Below are 22,925 nucleotides of genomic sequence, written 5' to 3' on the forward strand. Positions count from 1 at the left end.
ACACGTAGTCTTTATATCCCAGCAGGCACTTAGATTTACAGTGCTCTGACCATAGCTGAGTGATGAAGAAATTTAAATATTCATTGATAAGGATTCGTTAAGCCATGGGTAATAGGCAATGATTTATTTAATTTTTTAACACAATCATTTATAAATAGGGCAATTTATCAGCTATTTCACAACCTCTACTACAACTGTATACATATTTAATTTTAAATTAATTATGCTCTTAGAGCTATTTATACTTAATACCCTGCTGTTCACTATTTTAGAGTGAGTCATCATAGATATATAATTAGTTTACTTTTGTGCTAAAGCAGTTAGATTTTTTTTAGAGCTCTTTGAGGTATAATTGATTCTGTATATCATAAGGGTTCTGTGTTTTGAAATCCTATCTAATAAAAGGGTAATATGCAAATTGATCATCACTCTGTCAAAAGATGGTGGCACCAATAGCCACAAGATGGTGGTGCCCAGTCCTTTCAGCCCCGCTGGAGTCCCCCAGTCACAGGGGCAGCCGCTGAGAGCAGGCAGCATGAGTGGCCTGGTGAAATTCTTGCTATGTCGCTGTGGTGACAAGGCAAACGTTCCACCCCGGCCACAGAGGGCCTCTGGGCAGGCCAGGTGCGGAATGCTTTCATTGTTGCAGGCTGGGCTGAGGGACCTACCCCCCCTCTGTGCACGAATTTCATGCACCAGGCCTCTAGTGTTAAGTAGCAATGTTCTTCTAGGCTTTTCAGTTGAATGTGTTTAAAATCCGTCCAAAAATATTTTCAGGTAAGTCAATTCACAAACTCTCCTCTCACTGTTTGCTTTTTCCCCCTTTGCCTTTTTTGTGAGTCTTTGTCATGCCTTCCTGTCATTTTGGCTTCTCTGTACATTTTTCACTTGTGTTTTTTGTGTTCTTTCTGTGTTTCTACCCTTTCTTTTATTTTTGTTGATTTTTTTAAAGAGGGAAGAAGGGAGGGAGGGGAGGGAGGGAGGGAAGGAGCGAGAGAGAGAGAGAGAGAGAGAGAGAGAGAGAGAGAGAGAGAGAGAGAGAGAGAAAGAGGAGATAGATACTTCAATCAGTTGCCTCCCATAAGCATCCTGACTGGGAAATGAACCTGCAACCCAGGTATGTGCCCCAACCAGAAATCGAACTCATGAGCTTTTGATGCATGGGTCAATGCTCCAACCAACAGAGCCATCTGCCAGGGCTCCACCTTTTCTTTGATGTCTCCTTCTTTTTGTCTTCTACTTTTTTAGGTTGTCTGGATTAATTGGTTTTCTATCTTTTTTGTGCTTTAGCAATTATATTTTATAAAGTGGTTTGATAGCCCAGACTCTCAGCCCTCACCATAACTTTCCCTTCCCACCCAGTAGAAATAATACTTTATACATGGAACTTATAAATTATATAAAATATAATTTCATGTAATTTTAGCTTATGTAAAGTGAATGTCCCACTTAAAGGACATTTATTTTAATTATAAAAGCCATTTTAAAGTACTGCAGCTATTTTAAAATATCCACTTTTGATATATTTGGGACATTAAGAGTTAAAATGACTCCCTCTTCCCAGCAGTCCTTTTTTCTTTCATTTAGAGAGAGCAGCATATGCCTCTTTACAAATATGCAAAACTACAATATAAAGAAGTATTGAGCATCATTTCAAAAGAGTAGTTTTAAACATAGTTGGTCTATTCTCCACCAGGTTTCTGCAACTCTGTTTTATGAGCACCAAAGGGCCATGCAGACAGGTTCTTGAACTGCCTTTTCCTTGAAAACTGCCTTTTCCTTTGGTGCTCATAAAATATGTTTAAGCTTTGATGGGATTGAGTAGCTACTGTATGGACCCTGGTGAGAGGACTCCCTGGAAACAGAGCAGCCCTGGCTGCTTCATGTCAGGACCTGGCTCACAGCATCACTGCCCAGTGTTCGTTCCCCTGCTCACTGACTGTACCTTTCACATGGAATTCTGTACTTCCTTTGCCAGGGGCCTTGGAGAGATACCAAATAAACTGATGATCAAAAATAGACCAGAGTCATAGAAGCATGAACAGACTGTTGAACCTTAGGGGAAGGCAGGGGAGGGTGGACGGGGGAAGATATCAACCAATGAACTTGTATGCACATACGCATAACCTGTGGATATGGACAATGGAGTGGTGAGGGCCTGTAAAGGGGGGAGGAGTACAGGAAAGGGCTGGAAGAGGTTAATGGGGGAAAAAGGAGGACCTATGTAATACTTTCAACAATAAAAATTTAAAAAAGGAACAATATTTCTTCTGGTTTCCAGGGTTTGTATACTGATTCAGTGGCATATTTCATTGACAAATATAGCAGTAAAGTTAGGTATAAGTTTACTGGTAAAGAGTATTTTATTGTAATGCCTTAAACTTGAGATGTATTGTCAGTCATGATTTTTGTAATTGCTCATTCACTTTTAGTGAGGTTGTTTAAAAGCTTTATTTTTGGTTTGCTTTTAGTCCAGGACTCATTTAGGAAAGATAGGAGTATCTGTTGCCATCACATCTGAATAATAATAGGAATTAAAATAAAGAGAAGTAGGAATGTCATTACCACATATTGAGGCAATCTTTTATGTCCCTTGCACTTGGCTGTGAACAGCATTTTGGTAAATCCCATACTGAGCTGTTGATGTGAACCAGGCACTGTGCCAAGCCCTGAATAAACATTATCTCATCTCATCATTGTAATAACTTGTAAGGAATTATTATCTCATTTTCCAGATGAGGAAACTGACACTTAGGTACAAAATGTCACATATTCCTTCTAAATAACTTGAAGTTTTATTCTAGATGGTTTGTTTGGCAGCAGTCAAGGGACTAAAGAATGGAGATAGACTAAGAGATGGGGGTAGGAGACATTAAAACAGAGTCAACATTTATAAATGCAGTTTATTTTTTAGTCTGATATTTATTTAATTCTCACTATGTTTCCATTGATTGTGAAAGGGAAAGGAGAGAGAGAGAGAGAGAGAGAGAGAGAGAGAGAGAGAGATTGATTCATCGGTTGCTTCCCACATATGCGCTCTGAGAATTGAAGTGGCAACCTAGGTATGTGCCCTTATTAGGAATCAAACCCACAGCCTTTTTGGTGTACAGGATGATGCTCCAACCAACTGGGCCACTCAGCTGGGCTAGCCACGGGTTGTCTGCCTTGGAAGAAGTTAATATTAGTATTTATAAGGCAAGACAAGATTTGCAGTGTCGGGGAAGAAGCCTCAACCAAAGCTGTCTTTTAATTTCTAGTTAGATTAATGAATTAATGGATTAATTAACTGCAAATTAATTAAAATTAATTAAATGGTAGGCCGTACTTATATCAATAGGATGAATAGTGCCCCTGAAAAAGAGGTGCTCTTAGAGAAGCTAGTGATTTGAGAAAATTTTCTCATTGTCTTTGAAAATAATTAAAACCACATTTCAATGTTAATGCAATTGCTAATAAAAAGAATCTTGTACTATCAGAGCAGGGAGGGACCATAGAACTCATGTACTTTAGCCTTGCCCAATTAGGATGAAAAATTAAGCCCAAAGCAATAACCTTGACTTACCCAGTCCTCCAGGCAGTTACTAGTCAAAATTTATATTTTAAAATAGTGTGATTTTTTTCTTTGACAAATAATAGTTTCCTATGGGAGATATTTTAACTATCATCAGAGTTACTTCTATATCTTATTCAATAGCATTTTTCTATGTCAAAATGTATTTTATTTTAATAGTAACAGAATCTTACCTTTATGAATGGAATTATACATTTACTTATCTTTTTTCCAAAGTAATTATAAAAGTTATTAAATTATTAAATTTGAGATATATGAGTTAAAAAAACAAAGACTAATTATCCACAATCCGCAGAGCCAGAGGCAAATGCTGTGAATGTTACCTTGTTTGCCTTCTTTCCTCCTAACATACACATTATGTTTTTTTAAATATAACACAATTATATTATATTGTCTTTAATAATATATTTTATTATATTAAATAATATGTTATCACATCATTAAATATTCATCTATGTTGTCATCCTTAGTTGCTATTATTATGTTAACTTAAAACAGTCCCTTATTATTTTAGATGAATCCTGATTGTTTTACCTGAAAAAAACAATGCAGTAACAAAAACTTTCATAGCAAAATCTTTGGAAATTTTTCTTATTATTTACCTCAATTTATCAATCTACTTCACAATTTTCTATTTAATAACTAAAGTATGAGTTTACTCTGAGTTAAAATATGAGTTTCATTTCACCAGCATTCTTTAACTCAGTAAAGTTTTTTTCCTAAAAGATGCATGCCTTTACTTTTGTACCTACTTATTTTATTTTTAACTTCTACCCCAAATATTTAGCTTTTAGGCATTTGCTTTTGTCAATGTAAAACAGGTTAAACATGTTAATGAAATACAAAAATAACTTATTTTACAATGATATACTGAACTTGTATGCTTTAAAACTTGTTCATACAAGTGAACTCTGTCATGATCCTATTTAAATAGAGAATGGAATTTAAAATATAGTAGTTACACTAATTAGCTAATAATTTCTGCAATGATAGTACCCTACAAACATTAAGGCACTTCCTTTTGTCTAAAGATGACCCCATTTATCTCCTATGAAGGTAGCTAGAATAGACTCTGCTTGTGTATATGATGTATGCTATGCCTAGAGAAAAACAGGCACATCTTTCCTTCCCAGGTGATAAAATTCCATTAAAGGATTTACTTTTGAGGCGGCAGTTAAATAGAAACGACCATGGGGATATTCACATTTCACAAACAATTTCCGTGCTCACAAGAAGGGGCCCTCTCTCCCTGCAATCCTGACATCAGAAATCTCACAGGACTCATTTGTACCGTTCATAACTATGGGTTCTGTGGGTTTATCAGCTCATGCTTTACAAACAAATGAGGTTTTTCATTTGTTCCTAATGACTTTGGTTTATACAATGAGATCTTAAACTGTCCCCAGAGCAATTATTTTGCTAAAATGTTATTAGAACATCTTTACAAATTTAGCAGCAAAGGGGGGTTTCATTAACAATGAAAATCATTGGGAACCAAGGGCCCTTGGCAAATGCAGTGCCCCCAAATCTTGTTTTATTTTCCATGATAAGTACAATAACCTTGTAAACCATACATTTATTCTTTATCTGGTGGGTGGTGAGGAAGGAGAGGAGTTGGTGCGGTGGGGAAAGGGGAAGGAAAATCAGAGCAGTGTTCTCCCGCCAATCAGCTCTGTTCTTGCTCTTCTCGGGAGCTTTATGAGCCTAAAGCAATATGAATCTTCTAGCATCTGCTAATAGAGCCATTTCTTTCCTGAGAGTTTGGGGATTTGTAGCTGAGACTGAGGTCTGTTTTTCAACGGACCGTCAACAAACAGGCTTTAGATTATACATGTAAACATATGTGTCCCATTTTCATAGTAATCAAATTTGATACACCTGCTATGCACAGAGGAACAGCTGCTGACAAGCCTGAAACTTGACCTGCCGTTTCTTGCAGATCACATCCAAATTATGCAGTCTTTCTCTTGCTTGGTTTTCAAAGGCCTCCTTGTGAGGTTCTTTCAGGGTGCTCACTCAGTCATTTAGTTCACTTAATAATTGTGAGCTTAATGTTTGCTTGTTTATATATGTCATAAATATAACAAAAAAAAAACCAAAACAAAAAGAGTTGTTAAAAAAAACAACAACACTAAGCTCACAATTATGGTGATATCTTGGTTTTCTGATAACAGGCCTCAGATAACAGAACAGGGAACTTTTATGGGATATCTTTAAAAAGCCATCCCACTGTAATTCACCAGACAGTCACAAGCGGTAATCAAAGTGCCCAAATGCCTTTAAGTGTTCTGAGATGGACCCGGGAATGTCATGGAACACGTTCAGAGTTAGCAGAACATTCACTGAGTTTTCGGTTAGGATCGGAACAAAGAATGAATCAGTGGCTTTCGGATTTGAACTCATTTGGAACACTTGATTGCTGGGTTCCCTTTCCATATTTATTTCCCTGCTTTGTGTATGACCAGCTTGTCATGCAGCAGCTCCTTCAATACACAGCTTGCCTATATCCTTTTAGTCATCCCGAGGTGGCATTTTAACGAGGATCACTTCCATGAACAGAGTAGGTACTTATTGTTGAATAAAACAGTCTTGCCAACATTGAATATGTCTCCAAGATGACTAACTAAGCTGTGTATAAAAATAAGAATTTAAAAAGAGGTTAGAGGTGATATCTGTGGCCAGCTCAGCATGAAGAGAAGTATGGATTGGATGACTGGTATTACCCTGCAGCGTTGTGTGGGCCTAGGAGTTGGTGTTAGTACTTTTATAAAGGATGTACTATTTTTTTTAATTAAAAATGTTTTCTTGCTTTATTTTTTATCAGATAGTGTTTTATTAAGCAACACATATCAGAATTCAGTGATAGTAATTTAAATATTGCTACTAATAGAAATCAATAAATCTTATTTTCATTATTGGCCATCTCTAAGCAGATGTAAAGAAGAATGACTTTCATGTACAGATCATTCTGCTTCTCAACTTACTAGATAGTTGCTATCATGAAAAATACCCCCTCTCAAAGCAGGTTCCCTCTCCTGCTAAAGGAAATTTATAATAGAGACCTCATGATGTTATTATATAGACTAAATAAAATAAGATGTGTAACCTGAGACATAGTATTGCACAGAGATTTATTTTCTACCTCTGATGCTCTTTTAGCCAGTGTGCAGGGCTTGGAATGGCCAATCCATCTATACTAATAAAAGGGTAATATGCTAATTAGACCAGGTCAACCAGACATCTTCTGGTCATCCGGTCCTTCTTCCAAACAAAGCCACAGTGGCGTGGGCTGAGGCAGAGTTGGCTAGGGGCGATCAGGCTGGCAGGGGAGGGCAGTTAGGGGCAATCAGGCCAGCAGGGGAGGGCAGTAAGGGGAAATAAGACTGGCAGGCAGGCAGGTAAGCAATTAGGAGCCAGCGGTCCCGGATTATGAGAGGGATGTCTGACTGCCGGTTTAGGCCCGATCCTGCAGGGACATCTGGCAGTCAGACGTCCCCTGAGGGGTGCTAGATAGGAGAGGGTGCAGGCCAGGAAAAGGGACCCCCACCTCCATGCATGAATTTTGTGCACCAGGCCTCTAGTTTACTTATATGCATCTTACACAGTTCAGCAGCAGCCAATAGCAAGTACTGAATAACAACAATATGGACTGTTGCTAGTAACTATAGTGTATGGCATTCAAGTTCTTTCTAAGGAACATAGTTTAATGTTCATTTTTTCTTTTTGCCTTTTTTATATTTCTGTCTGACTTTTCTACTTGAAACCATTGAAATTGAATACTGGTTTCATAGGCAGTAACCCACCTAATTCAGTGGGCTTTGTTCCTGTACTCTCTTTGGTATATTAACCAGCTTAATGAATTTCTGTTAGAAAGTAAACTGTTATCATTAGGTCAAAATTAAGAAAATATGCAAAGATTAATGAGTTGATGATCACAGTAGACATTTTATCATTATTTCTTGCAAATATTTGTATTGATCTCTTGGCCAAAGTCATGAAAATAATACAGTGTTGTGCTCTGTAGCCTATAATTTTTTGAAGAACCAATTCATCTTTCCTGGCTGTTGATTTAGAGAAATACTAGATGTTTTAGCTTTCTTATTACAGTTAGTAAATATGCAGACATCTTTGTAATTTTTTGTTGTATTTACCAGGATTGACACGTTTCTTCAAAAGGTGGTGGCAATGTTTTCCTTAGGGTAGTGGTTCTCAACCTTCCTAATGCTGTGACCCTTTAATACAGTTCCCCATGTTGTGGTGACCCCAACCATACAATTATTTTTGTTGCTAGTTCATAACTGTAATTTTGCTACTGTTATGAATCATAATGTAAATATCTGATATGCAGGATGTATTTTCATTGTTACAAATTGAAAATAATTAAAGCATAGTGATTAATCACAAAAACAATATGTGATTATATATGTGTTTTCCGATGGTCTTAAGCGACCCCTGTGAAAGGGTCGTTCGACTCCCAAAGGGGTCACGACCCACAAGTTGAGAACCGCTGCCTTAGGGCTTTCAGGCATGCTGTGTGGCAGGCAGGTCATATACAGACCTGGGAGAATAAGGTTTCACTACCATTGGGAAGACTATTGTTGGTATTTTCTTCAAGGGAGTCCAGGGTTAAGAGGAAAAACAGGAGGAAATGTGAAGCTGTTTGCTGGTTTCTTCGAAAGTCTGTATTCCTTTTGTTTTGTTTTATTAAAAGAAAACAAATTAATAAAACAAACAAACAGAAAAAATGGCCTTGTTTAGCAAAATTAAAGTAACTTTTCTCCAAATACTTTACTTGCAGGAAGAGATGGAATAATACAGTTTTAGCTATTTCTGGGAACCATGAATTTTATATGATACTAGAGGCCCAGTGTACAAAATTCTTACACTCGGGGGAGTGTTCCCTCAGCCCAGCCTGCGTCCTCTCACAGTCCAGGAGCCCTCGGGGGATGTCCTACTGATGGCTTAGGCCCGCTCCTCGCATGGGCCTAAGCCATCAGTCGGACATCCTTGTGCTTCCGTGGAGGCAGGAGAGGCTCCTGCCACCACCACTACGCTCTCCAGCTGTGGGCCAGATTCAGGGCTTCTGGCTGAGTGGTGCTCCCCTGTGGGAGTGCACTGACCACCAAGGGGCAGCTCCTGCATTGAGCATGTGGCCCCTGCTGGTCAGTTCACATCATACAACTTGTCGTTCTGCCATTCAGTCAATTTGCATATTACCTTTTATTATACAGGATTTCTAACAACTCTGCACATCTGGTATCCTAATACATAATCTTCAATATCCTGAATGTAGCCCTACTTAGCTTCTTAACAGAACAAGATCATCTTACTTAGTCATAAGGACACTTTTTCCTTTTTTTCCAAATACTCTTTTAATTATATCAGTATTTTAACCATCAAAGTTATAAATCTTTAGAAGGGATTGTTCGCTTTGTTATCTAGAGAAAGCACATTATTATTAGCTATATTTAAATCATAAATAAAAAGTGTAATAACAAATTACTGAATATTACACAAAGCAGTAATACATTTTAACTTTTTTAAATATTGAAGCGTTCATTTAGAGGACTGAGTTTTTTAAATAGAGGGTATATATTGGATCTTGAAAGAACAATATTTAGTAAAAAATTGCTGTGGCAAAGTACACATGATAATTTACACCTTATAAATAGCCAGGATTTGAATGTTAACTGAAGCTATTATGTCAGGGTTGGAGGTGATGTTTCAGCCACATGCCCTTCCCTGGGATACTAGCTACCTGATCTGATTCTCTAGCCTCCCATTGATTCTCTGCTCCCTCCTCCTCCCATGATCCTGCCAATAAATTTCTTTCACCAGAAAATAAATAAATAAATAAACAAACAAATAAATAACAAAGATTGATTAAATCTATAGTTTCCCACTGTAACATTTTCTTTTGGAGTCAAAGTCAAAATGTTGTGTATTTTTATAGTTACCTATATAAATATAGGCAAGTAAACTTTTTACTGTCTCAATATTTGAAACATATATTTTGTTTATTATGCATGTTAATAATCTTCTAGGTTCTAAAATTTGGAGAGCTATTTGAGAAAAATGATATTTAAAAAGTTATATAAACATTTAGGACAAAATGTTTCTGTTTAATCCAAATTAGTCAGTCTTTTCAACCAGTGCTTTTGTAACATTCTTACATCTACCAATTATGAAGGCAAAAATCTTTGCTTGGTAAGTCTATTAATGTTGGTGAAAATATAAAACACCCTATTTTGGGGAGGTTTGTTTAGATATAGTTTTAAGGGTGGAAAGAAAAATTTCATTCAAAACTACATTTAAAGAAAATACATTATTATTATTTTTTAATTTCTTTATTGATTAAGGTATTACATATGTGTCCTTATCCCCCCATTTCTCCCCTAAACCCCCCACTCATGCCCTCACCCCCCTGTTGTCTGTGTCCATTGGTTAGGCCTATATGCATGCATACAAGTCCTTTGGTTGATCTCTACCCCTTACCCCCACCCTCCCCTACCTTCCCTCTGAGGTTTGATGGTCTGATCTATGCTTCTCTGTCTCTGGATCTGTTCTTTGTTCACCAAAAATACATTATTTTTAAAATTCAGTCACCAATATTTTTGAATATTGTTATGGTATGGTATTATTCTCTTTTAGGTAAAATCTGATTAACAAAATCACCTTTTTAAACTTCCTGTAGTAAAGCGGCATCTGTCTTTATTTTCAATACTATCAAGCTTTTAATTAACAGAATCCACATGGGTTGCTTCCTTAGAATACCACTAAACGTCAGAGACATCGTCTACTGTACAGGAGTTTCACTGCTAGATGAGGATGTCTGGGAATTCATATGGATGAAATTCCACTCCACCACAGCAGTTTCCGAGAAGAAAATATTATTAGAAGCCTTAACTTGCAGTGATGACAGGAATTTATTAAATAGGTAGGTCAATTAATGGTCAAATGTATTTGTGTAATGAAAGTATTCTTTGTTAATCAAACCGTTCTGAAGTTGTTATTCTTTCCTGGAGTATATGCTAATCATTCTAAGTCTATATTCCTAAAATTAAGGAAAACTGATTTGTTAAGATAACTAAAGCTAGTTGACTTGAAAGATATACCTTTGTTTCTAACTGATCTTTTAAAAGTTATATTTTACATATATATGTAGGATAATATGTCAATATTAAAGGAAATGTTTACTATAAAATTTTTTAAAGGTAAGTTTGCATCATCAAACCAGAATTATGATTTCCCCACCCACAAGATTTTTAAAAATTTAATCTATTAACATATATGAGTTTGATCTTCCTTCATTTTTAGAACCAGAAAATTATTCTATTGTTAAATTTGTATTAGTAAAGTTTACCCTGGACTGTTCTCTTGAAGAATATGATAAATTATACCATATAATTCTTGTAATTTTATAAAAATGTTTAAGTTGTGGGACTAAAACTTAGCCCACAATTCTATCTTTAAAGGCTTCTGAATCTGTCACTGAATTCTGAGGTGGTGCTGGATCAAGATGCAATTGATGTCATAATCCATGTAGCTCGAAATCCACATGGCCGGGACCTTGCCTGGAAGTTTTTCAGAGATAAGTGGAAGATATTGAATACCAGGTAGATATTGAGTTTAATCATTCATAATTGAGTGAGTTAATAAGAGGTAACATATGAGGGAGAAAAGCACAACTTTTTGTGTTAGAATAAAAGTCCGGATAATAGAATTAGATTTTTAAAAAGTCTATCAAGATGGGTCTTGCCATGCCTATGAAACTCAAAATTATTTTAACATTATATAACATTATTCATTTATTAAATATTGATCACTATAATTATATGTGTAAATGTAGAGAGTAAAAAGTTTTAGCAGTGCAATTTTCCTTGGCAATCTATCAAACTGTCTCAAGTTGAAGAAATTGTTATCATAAAACCCTTATATCCTGAATATGTTATAAAAATGATTTAAAAATTAGGTATAATTGTATTATGGCAAGAAAACTTTACTTCTGTATAGTTGTTTTAAATTTCCTTTAAATAAAAATATCACAAAACACCTGAAATAAAACCATGGAACATTTGAATCATTGTATAATCCTAGTTGCAGTATAATTCATTCCTGAGACATCTTGTTTCATGGTGAGAATTCTTCAGCCTCACTTTTAGAAAATATTTCTGATATATTTAAATATATTGTAATAAATGTTAATTTATTACTATTATAATCTCTATGGTATTTTAAAATTAAATTTATTATAGAGCATGTGAATGTTGCATGTTCTCAAACTTAAATGTCCCCAGACCATGTGCAGACCTACTGTTCTATATCTTAAAAAAAGGTATATAAACTTTACTTTTAAAAAGTACACCTTTATCAGTATAAAGAGTTCAATCTGAATGAGTGTATCATATTAAAACACATTTCTATCTATAGATATTTTGTTGTCAGAAAGCAGTGATATTCCTAGAAAGCACATTGGGTTTTTGCATTTTCAGCTCAAAAATTAGAATGATTGGAAGATTAAAACTTGCTTTGCTGTTATGCACGTAACATAGTGAATAGTCACACAGAAGGTTAAATTAATAGTAGATGCAAGCATTTTATAAAGAGTGTTAAATATCCACCAATACAGAGTCTCTTTAGAGGGTGCTTTTGTAGATCAGAGTTCACTGTAATGAATACATAGTTTAGTTCATACCAAAAATATGTCTATTTTATCTCAGAGAGTCCATAATCTCTAATCAAAAGGTAGAAAGGTTAAAGTTATAGCATATGCACAGATACAGCAGTGTCTATCTTGACAAATAAGATTGTCATAATCTGCTGCCACATCTCTGTCAGCATTTGAATATTTGAGTTCATGAGGGTGCCTTCCCAAGTTCTCCTTACTTCTTGACTTGCAGATCCTCCCCGGTTTTAGTTGCCATCTATTCTCATGGTTTCAATCACTCAAATCTGTATCTCTAACTCAGACATTTCAACTAAGCGGTACCTTGTAATTGACAATGGCCTATTGGGATCCCCTACGGGGATGTACTTGCAAAGCTCAATCCATCATTTATCTCTCCCTTTTCTCAGCCAACAGTATGCTATTCACCAATTACTCAACCCAGATACCTGAAAATCTACATATGACTCCCCCTTTCCCTTGTCATATAGAACAATTAGTCTTGAGGCCTAGTCAATTCAACAATTCCTAAATGTTTCCTGAATTACCACTCTCTTTCCTGTTACCACTGCCCTAGTACAGGTAATTATTTCTTATCAGTACTCTTAACAATAGCCCTATGTTTCCCTGCCTCTATAATTATCTCCAGCACTGTGGTGTGTAGGCGCTCCCCCCCCCTCCCCGCCCCCAACACACACTGGCCTTTTCCACTTGTCCCAAGAATCACTCCAAAAAACAAAGTACTATTTCCCTGATGTAAAACCTTCAATGGTTCTGTGCTCCACTGAGAATCAAAGATCCCTTATAAGTCCTCTGACTAACCTTGTGGCCTCATGTTCTGCTGTTCCCAGGCTCACAATTTATAGGCTCTTAATACCAAATGCTTGTAGTTGTCTTCACACATCATGTTGTTTCACACATCCTTGCATTTGTTTATATTGGTCCTCTGTCTAAATTACTTTCTTCCTTGATCTTGGGAACTATTCCATACTCAATCTATATGCCATCATCTCCCCAAATCCTATCTCAAGATCCCACAGCAAAAGAGACCTTCTCTAAACAAGGTGCATATTTTTCTTATCACCACAATAAATGGAAATTATCTATTTACAATACTAGATATTATAATACCTTCAAGGAAAGGATTGTGCCTTATTCATCTTTACACGACTATAAGCAAAGTATAAGCAAAACACTCTTAGAAAAAGAATTATTTTTATTCCTGCACAGGCCATTTCTTTAACCACATAATGATTACTAACAATTACTTATATTATTATTGAATGCCTATTTATTTTATTTAGCTTTTTCCCATGAAATAGTTCAATGTTAGAATTATAACAAATTCTGACAGTCATCAGTCTAGTCCCCTCATTTTACATATGAGAAAGCTGAGACTTCAAAAACTGAATTATTTAAAGTCCCACAAGTAAGAGCAGCATTAGACAACCTCTGGTAACAGTGGCCTGGCATTTGCTTCCTAAAACTCAGACTGTTATTTTTGGTGTACGTTTCTTAGTTCTGAGCATGATAGCCTCTGATAAGTATCCTTAGCATAGAATAGACAAATCAATAAATGAAAACTCTTGCCTTGAGTCCTGAGTCGAGTAATTATGTGTGTGGTAGAAGTATTATGCAATTCCAATGAACAACTTGATATTGTATTTTAATGGCCACATGAAAAAATGCTAATTTTTTAAAAACATTTTTGAGAAATTTGACTCAGTTTCTAACTATGAAAAATGCTAATGTCCGTTTTGACTGACCAGACTAAAGAATCTGTGTGACATACTGATAATGCCCAAATTTGTCTTGCAATCATGTTTCCCTAGTTGGGATTATTTTTCATAGTGAGCTAGATTATGTTAAAGTTGAAAGTTTTAAAATAGTTTTTTTCCTCAGGCCTTGGATTGGGAATGTCATAGTAGTTCTTGCATCTAATTTTAGAAGGCTCCTTTTTAAAAAATTAATACTACTCAGACTTTTCTTAAAAGTTGTGAGCCAAATCAGGTGGCATTTGCTGGTATCCTATAATCATAGCTCTTTGCACCTCCCAACTTCCTATAGAAATGACCTTGAATGCTCAGAGATATTGATAGCATCAAGACACCACTGGTCAAATGGAACCCATGAGAAGGGTTCTAAGAAATCTTTATAGTCATATTTCTTTTTTAAAATTTTTTATTTTTCAATTATAGTTGACATACAATATTATTAGTTTCAGGTGTACACCCCAGTGATTAAACATTATATAACTTACTAAGTGATTATCCTAATAAATCTCCTACTCTTCCAACTACACCATGCAGTTATTGGAATATTATTGACTATATTCCCAATGCAGTATTTTACATCCCCAAGACTATTCTGTAATTACCAATTTGTACTTCTTAATCATTTCACCTTTTTCATCTATCCTCCCAACCTCCCTCCAATCTGTATCTATGAATCTCGTTTCTGTTCTATTTGTTCATTTATTTTATTTTTTGGATTCAATTGTTGGTAAATATGTATTTATTGCCATTTTATTATTCATATTTTTATCTTTTTTTCTTCTTCTTCATAAAGAAGACCCTTTAACATTTCATATAACAATGTTTTGGTGGTAATAAATTCCTTTAGCTTTTTCTTGTCTGGGAAGCTCTTTTTATATGTTCTTTGATTACGATATGTCTTGGTGTGGGACTTTTTCAGTTCATCTTGTTTGGGACTGTCTGTACTTTGTCAACACGTATATCTATCTTCATCACAAGGTTAGAGGAAGTTGCTATCATTATTTTTTCAAATAAGTTTTGAGAGAGCTAGAAATATAATAGTATTTCTTAAATTACTGCCTTTATTAACATTAAGACTTCTTTTTATCTTTTGAGGTATGGAGAGGCATTATTTATGAATTCCAAACTTATCAGTGGAGTTACAGAATTTCTTAATACTGAAGGTGAACTCAAAGAGGTAAACCTTTTATGATTTCTAATGCTTTTCTTTTATAAACATATGAAATTATACATTTACTTCAACAATTTGTTTACAACAGAATCATATTCATTCCTTTAAGACACACACACTCACCCACGCTAAAGACTACTCAATTCATTATTTGAAAATATATTTTTGACATATTAAACATGAAATGCCTTTGAGAAATGTTTGAATGGAATGAGTCTTCAACTTGGGGATTCCAAATCCACTCCAGGCATATTTGATCCAATCAGCTGCTCATCATCTGATTGTGTGAACCCAGTTTAGGATCCTCAAAACAACAAGACTGTCACAATGATTCAGTATTTGGATACAGAAGACCAAAGTTGAAGTTGAGGTATAGAACTTGAGTCTCACTGCTTTGTGCTCAGGTCTAATACAGAGAATGGGTAACTGGATGTGATGATAATGCTTCATGCTATTCAGTCTGTAATTATTTAAGGACTAGTGTCCAGTTTGTGGAGTATCAAACATATCCTTTTTTCTCTGGAAACCAACTAGTGTTTTGACCATTTAAATCTCTAATAGAAAGGAGTGTGAAATGGGGAGGGGTAACTTGGTAGGAGGAAGGAGCAAAGTATAGATATACTTAATTGATTAAAATGAGTGGAGCTTCAAACACCTCGTTTTTTGTATGCTGCTCTCTTCCACGATAAAACATAGCTGAGAGTTATCACTGAGAATCATGGTTTCCTCAGTTTCCACTGATGGATGCCTGATGCTGTGACCCAGAGCTAATCATGTTGAGCAGCAATCCCTCAGAAGCATCACATCAACCCTGGCACCACCCTTAACATCTTCTGATATTGCCCAATTTTGTGTGATCATCTACCGTGAACTAACTTGGATTCTTTCACACCATGAACTGAGCTCAGTTTCTGATTATAATGATTTGAACTTCAATTTTTATCCCTGCTATTTGTATTTCCAATCCTAAAGGATTTGGTTTTGAAACCCCCAGCATATGTTTCACTATATTTTTTTAGTAAAAGAAGCTAAATGGGAAGGATATTTTTCATATCCGTACAAAGCAGAAATAAGAGCAATTAAATTAATTACTGCTTCCAATTTTCTCTGTATTTAAATGAAGTACTTTTAATTCTATGATTTCATATTCAATAACCTGGGAGTGAAAGACTCATTTAATCACATTCTGCAGCCATGGAAGTGAATGCTGAAGCGAAGGATCCCCGTCCTTGCCCCTCATTGCTGCCTTCCTTCTCCTGGCCTCTCTCCTGTCTTTCCCCCATTTGACTCCTATCTTCCCTGTCTCTCTCCTATTCTCCCTCCTCTATTTCTATCCTCTACTTCTGTCTATATTTCGTATTTTTTTCTTAGATAATACCAGGCCACAGGAACAAAGTCTTTTAAATGAACATTTAACTAATTTTATCATATACTGACCATTTGGTTTTAGGTATTTCACTTATGTACTTAATTTCTTACCCTTGACTTAATTGCATTTGAAATGTTCCAAGATGCCCCTGTAATGAAAGGCACAGTTTCAAAACTGAAACTAAATTGTGACTTTTAGTCCATTATCTGCAAAGCAGTTCACTTCACAAGAGAGTCTCTCCGTGGCACAAGTCACGAATCCCTTCACGGCATAACTGCTTGCTCTGGTTTTCTGGTTTAACAGCTGTGGCCTGAGGTGTTTCCATGCTTTCATTATCTAATGGTCCATAGGATTGGGGACCACTGTCGCTAGGCGGAATGGGGGTTTAATTTGTATTGCTGATAACCCCTTCCATAAATATAAAGGGGCTGAGGAAATTCCAGCCTCATTCGCCTGTAACCAACGAGCCTCATAAGCAGAAAAGCCAATGTGCTCCCTCTGGGTATGGCACATTCTTATTTCAACAGTTTATAGATCAAAAGGGAATCGGCGACTTTATGAATTCTGAAAACTCATTTAAGATTTTCATGATCCCCATCAGCTTTAGGGGCATTAAGTAGAGATACTTATATTGTTACATGGTCCCATCCTAAAAACTGCATTCTAGAACCGGAAATGCAATTTCCTTTGATTTCATGGCTCTAGCAATTTGAACAGTATTTCTCCAGGAGAGAGTGCATTATTTCTTTAATTTTAAACTAATGGAAGTACAAGCACATGGAACCTCGGAGACCCTTGCCATTTTTCCATACCCATATCCTTTAAGCATTCCTCTCTAGCACTCATATGCCTGCCTCTTGAACCTAACGTACAACACTGTTGTGAATGAATATAGATCCCATGCATCTCAGACATCCCATTTACAGTTTTAATGTTGAAAACATAAATCTCATAATAGGGCGATGATCTGATTCATTTATATATATTCTGCAATTTACTGTACAAATAATTTACTTTGTGATATTTGGTGTCCAGGACACCCTAAAATAAGAGTTTTAAAAAATGCTAAAAATGTTTTTAATAGAGAAATTGACAACCATGTCTAGAAATTTTATGCTCTGAAGAACAGAGAGAACAAACAACTCTGACATCTTACTAAATGTTATTGTATAAAAAATGTCTAAATGCAACCTTTTCATATAAAACCATAAGAAGGCATAGATATTTAGGAAACAATATAATAAAAACAAATAGCAGCAGAAATCCTACCAAAGGGCTGCAGAAATCAGCAAACTAGAATGTCAACTGCCTCCTACTACCCCATGGCCTCTAAAGTGAGTCACCTCAGGCTCTCTGAGCTCGCCAGGGTGGTATTTAGTGTAATTAAATAGTGATTTAGAAAATGACTCCCAAGAGACCTATAATTTCATTTTCAACTGAGCATTCTCTTGCAGGATAATCTGACCTGCTATTCTGTCAATAACACATTCATATGCAACCTATTGTTTGCCTTTGAGGAGGATTTAAGAGATTTACTAGTACTCCATGTGTGCAGGCTGGCTTGCTATCTCATTAAGAAGGCCATGGTGCCCTAGCTGGTTTGACTCAGCGGATAGAGTGTCCGCCTGCAGACTGGAGGGTCCCAAGTTCAATTCTGGCCAAGGGCACATGCCCGGGTTGCGGGTTTCATCCCCAGTAGGGGGCATACAGGAGGCAGCCGATCAGTGATTCTCTCCCATCATTGATGTTTCTATCTCTCTCTCCCTCTCCCCTCCTCTCTGAAATCAATAAAAATATATATTTTTTTTAAAAAAGAAGCCCATAGCTATGCTCCATGGAATCAAAGTTGCCAAAGGGTCATTATCACTATTTGGCATGTTCAGTGACTACCCAGGAAAATATGTAATAAAGCATATAATGAATAGATTTAATTTTTTCCTGAGTGGTATATTATGTAAATAATGCCACTGTACTGTACATATATAATTTACAAATGTACAATGTAGTGTGCATGTTTTGTAATAAATTGAAACAGTAAATTCAAAACATAGATCCCCATGTATTACTTGTTGCTTTAGAGATATAGACTGAACATAACTATATAAATAAAAATGAATTATTGGATTAATCAACTAAAATTTAAGAAATTTATTCTAGTGATTCCATTAGACTTCCTTTCTACATATGTGTACATGTTCCAGGTATATGCGTGTGGCACAGTTTCTGAGCCATTGGGAGCTATTCAATCAATCCCAGTCTTTCTTCTCCTTTCCTTAGTATGTGTAAATTTGGTCAAATGTCAAACCAATTTTAAAGATAGTGCCGATAAATATTTGTTATACATTGGATATTTTACATGTTTGTTATAAAAGCATACTGATTTTGAATTCTTGTAAAGGATATTGCTCTGAGATACAGTTATTTGTTGCTAATGCGGTGATGCAGGGGGGTGTGTAGAAAAGTAGAGGATAAACTGAGAAAACCCATCAGTATTATGTAATCAAAGTAACACTACCATAAACAAAACGAACTACCCAGAGCTGATTTTTAGATTAATTCAAAAGGTATAATTAACTCCATTTTAAATGCCTCCTCCCCCTATTTCTCCATCCTTGGGCCATTCCTGATGCAAAATACATTTCCCTCCTGGCATATCCTCCATGTGGTGCCCACCGTGTGATGAATCACACCTCACACTAATTACACCACATAATGTTTCTCTGTTGCAAGTTGATTTTTCACATTTGTCTATTAGCATCACGATCCTTGGTTGGTTGCCAATTTCTAAAGGCATACCAAACAGAAAGAAAAACTGCTAGCATTGAATCTTGAAATAAAATCCTTGAGCATTTCCAGAATATGCACACTCGATAGAGAAAATCTCATATCCATAAAAATTATGACAAAACATTTAAAAACCACAAGATTTTAATTTAGTGCTCCAATTCTCTGCCTCAATGAGACCACATTCCTCCTTCAGTCTTTCTAAATCTAGTTACTCAGGTGATTGCAATGCCATTTAATCACCCAGTTTTCATACCATCAGTATTTTTTCCCCACTACTCAATACCTTTGGTAATTCCCTTGCCATCAAAGATAGTGTCAAGCCCTCAGACTCCTTATTTGGAGAAAATTAAGGAGAATTTTCTCTCTACAAACAAAAAGTAAACTTTAATGCTTATATTCAGTTTTTAAGGCTATTTTGTCTATTGGATATGCTTCGTAATTAGAACTTGTTTTTGCCACAATCCTATCAGCCTATTATGAAAAGATAAATTAAATATGTCTGTTTTAATATTTACTTATGAAGCAAGAGTTGATTTTATGGCTACTTAAACTGTAATGTCCACTACTCATTTTCCTCTCAATTCTAAAATAATTAACACCTAGTGGACCCAGTCATATTACATTTCAATACTAAGCTCTCTCCACATATTAAGTATACCTTCTGTAGTCAGTGTGGCCCATTGTTTAAAATGGACTCTTGTTTATATATGTTGGACATGCATAATTACCATTTGAAAAATCTTTATTTCTAGCTAAAGAACTTCATGAAGAACTATGATGGAGTAGCCGCTGCCTCTTTCTCAAGAGCATTGGAAACCGTCGAAGCCAATGTGCGCTGGAAAATGCTTTACCAAGATGAGCTTTTCCAATGGTTAGGAAAAGCTGTGAGGCACTAATTCAACTTAACATTTCTACGAGAAGGCCTGCTTTATGCAGAATGAGGAGAATGGCCAGACTTTCAGTGTTAACGTGTGGGAGGATTTTTTTTTAATTGTTGGTCATGGGGGATTTTTTTTGTTTTATCTCATTCATCCTGCTTTGTTTCCTTATTGGGTGTTCTTCTTTAAAGAAATTCTTGCAAGTGAAACTAGCCATGATTGCTTCAGCTGTACATTCCTTGCTCTACAGGACCAAATATGATAGTGGTGCATGTTGATGTTGCAGTCAGTTTGAAAAAACACATTCAGAATACTTTGTGCATGGTTGTTGGTCCTACCTGTGTTCCAGCATGCTTATTTAAAATGTCCAATGCTGTCTACTCCAATGTTACATCCAGGATGGGCATTATACAAAAGCACAAAGATTATCTATGACAATCAGTGTTGCAATGAAAGGAAAAAAAAAGGAAATTGTAGTCTTAGTCTTGGGCATTGTAAGAGGTAAAATAGCCCTTTAAGTGATTAAGATCACTTATTTCAGCACTTGAATTGTCCTGCAATGATTATTGTGTTGTTAACCCATTTTTTTAAAGGTGTTAAAAAAATAAGGCATATAGATAGTGTATGCATATGTCAATGTACATAGGGAAACCCCATATGTATATAGTATGTTGTACACTGTACTTCTTCAAAGAATCTCTTCAGATCAAAGAAAATGTAACTCTTTTTATAAACTTCTGCAAACTTTGAAAAGGCTGAAAATAATTTATCTCAACACTATCCTTCTTGACAATTTCCTGACTAAGTTTCTCAACTGTTATGAATTTGTTTCGTCTACTTCCTTAACAGTGGTCTATTCTACCATATAAAAAATGAACTCAAGCAAAATTCATGTATAAACTAAACACTTTTTTAATTCTTCTAAGTGGCAGCCTTGCATTCTAAATATAAATCCTGTCATCATTTTGATCAAACTTCCTATTGCATAAAAACTTGTGCATACTTAACAATTATTAATGCTGCAAAAATATTTATTTTTTTCTTCTTGTTTGCATATCCATCTCATGTTGGGTGGTCCAGAGAGTTAAAAACTCTGTGTGTGTGTTGGTTTTGTGTCTGTGAATCTAATCCCCCATTAAGCATCCATACCTCAAGTGGGCCTATTAGCCTTTAATGACCCTCGATGCCAGTTGTGCCATCTGTACATTAAAGTTAAGTCCAAAAGTTACTTTTCTCGAGCAAAACTTTTTTTTTTTTGCATTGACAACACTTTTCTTTTTGTTGTGTAACACAAATGATTTTAAATGGTATTCTCACACCGTAGGCCAGCTTTCCAAACATTGCTTAGATGCTCCAATTTGGCATATTTTAAAAAATTATCATTATAAAATACCAGTACAACTCTGTACATAAGCCACATGTTTGTGGACCAATTTCTATTTTCCTGAGGTTTTTCATTCCTCCAAATCTTATTTCAAATCATTGAAAGGAAATATTCTACCTTTAATAGTCAGTGGACACTGGCAATAAAACAGCAACACCACAATAAAAAAATGGGTATTTTAGAAACTAGAGCCATATATTTATTATAGGTTTATAGGTCCTAATCCATAGGATGAGTGTCATCTAAAATTAAATTTTATATTTTAGCAGTTAATATCTATTACTTATTCCTAAACTTTTCAGCATTTCTTTCAATTAAAACATGAATTTTGAATACTCTATGTGGTGTTACTAAGACAAAGTACTAATTAGGGTAAAATTTAAGAGCCATACACCTAGCAGAAGTGGTGAAATTTAATTAGTGCTCATCACATATGTGAACTCTTTAAGGGGCACGTTCTGAAACATAACAATAATAAATGTCACACTGGTGTGCAGGTCCAAAACATGTACTATATCACCATTGAATTAATGTAACAGAGAAGACAAAAAAATAGAGGTGGATATCTTGTTTTGTGTCGTGAACTACTGAAAATTCTTAGTAGTTGTGACATACTTTTGAGTGAAATCACCATCTTCTGCATTTGAGTTAGAAGGGCTTTTATAGTTCTTTTTCCTCCCCACTGTTAATAATCTTAATCTTCTTGCAGTATTTTAGTGGCCTTGAACAACTGGGTTAGCTACAATGTCAAATCCTAAGTGTATAATTATGTGCAATGTTCAATACCTCATATAATACTTGTTCCACAGTATAAGTGGTATCAATGGCATTGAGATGGAATTTTTGTTCTACATATTTTTCAATGATTATCCTTTCAAATGTTGAAGATTATATCAGGCTTTAACATTTTTTTAGTTGTTGAAATAAGTGATATTTTCAAAATAATAAAATAACCAATGATATCTCTTGGAATATTATGTAAACTGTAGTTATAAAATTCTATTTTCTACATAGAGTTTTTATCTTTTTTCTCTTCTATGTCTGTTTTACAACTCATATGTATGCATGAAATAACAAATTGTCTTTACTGGCACAGTATATGTATAATGGCAAAACTTGGTTTCAGTTAGAAAGCTCTAAATTATTTACCATACTGAGTATTAAATATCTCTAGGTAACTTGTAAATAAAAAATTTTCCCCATTTTGACACATTTTCCCTTAAAAGTTTCTAATAATCTTTGAAAATTTAAAAATATATATATATAAGCACAACATCTAAAGCTCATATCTACATGCAAAGTTTATTCTTGAGTTTCAATAACAT

At 35.3% G+C, this 22,925-nt stretch overlaps 1 protein-coding gene across 1 annotated transcript in view; it reads left to right on the top strand.

Annotated features, from left to right (window-relative positions):
• Positions 1-21,118, top strand: part of LOC102417571 (thyrotropin-releasing hormone-degrading ectoenzyme-like) — a 46,190-nt gene extending 25,072 nt beyond the window's left edge. Inside the window, exons 4-7 of the mRNA XM_023746519.1 lie at positions 10,341-10,508; positions 11,047-11,187; positions 15,107-15,188; positions 20,091-21,118. Of these exons, the coding sequence (XP_023602287.1) occupies positions 10,341-10,508; positions 11,047-11,187; positions 15,107-15,188; positions 20,091-20,234 (535 nt within the window). The 3' untranslated portion in view covers positions 20,235-21,118. The remainder of the gene's footprint in view (positions 1-10,340; positions 10,509-11,046; positions 11,188-15,106; positions 15,189-20,090) is intronic.
• The last annotated feature ends 1,807 nt before the right edge of the window (positions 21,119-22,925 follow it).

This window comes from Myotis lucifugus, unplaced genomic scaffold, assembly GCF_000147115.1.
Source record: "Myotis lucifugus unplaced genomic scaffold, Myoluc2.0 scaffold_688, whole genome shotgun sequence".
Taxonomy (NCBI): domain Eukaryota; kingdom Metazoa; phylum Chordata; class Mammalia; order Chiroptera; family Vespertilionidae; genus Myotis; species Myotis lucifugus.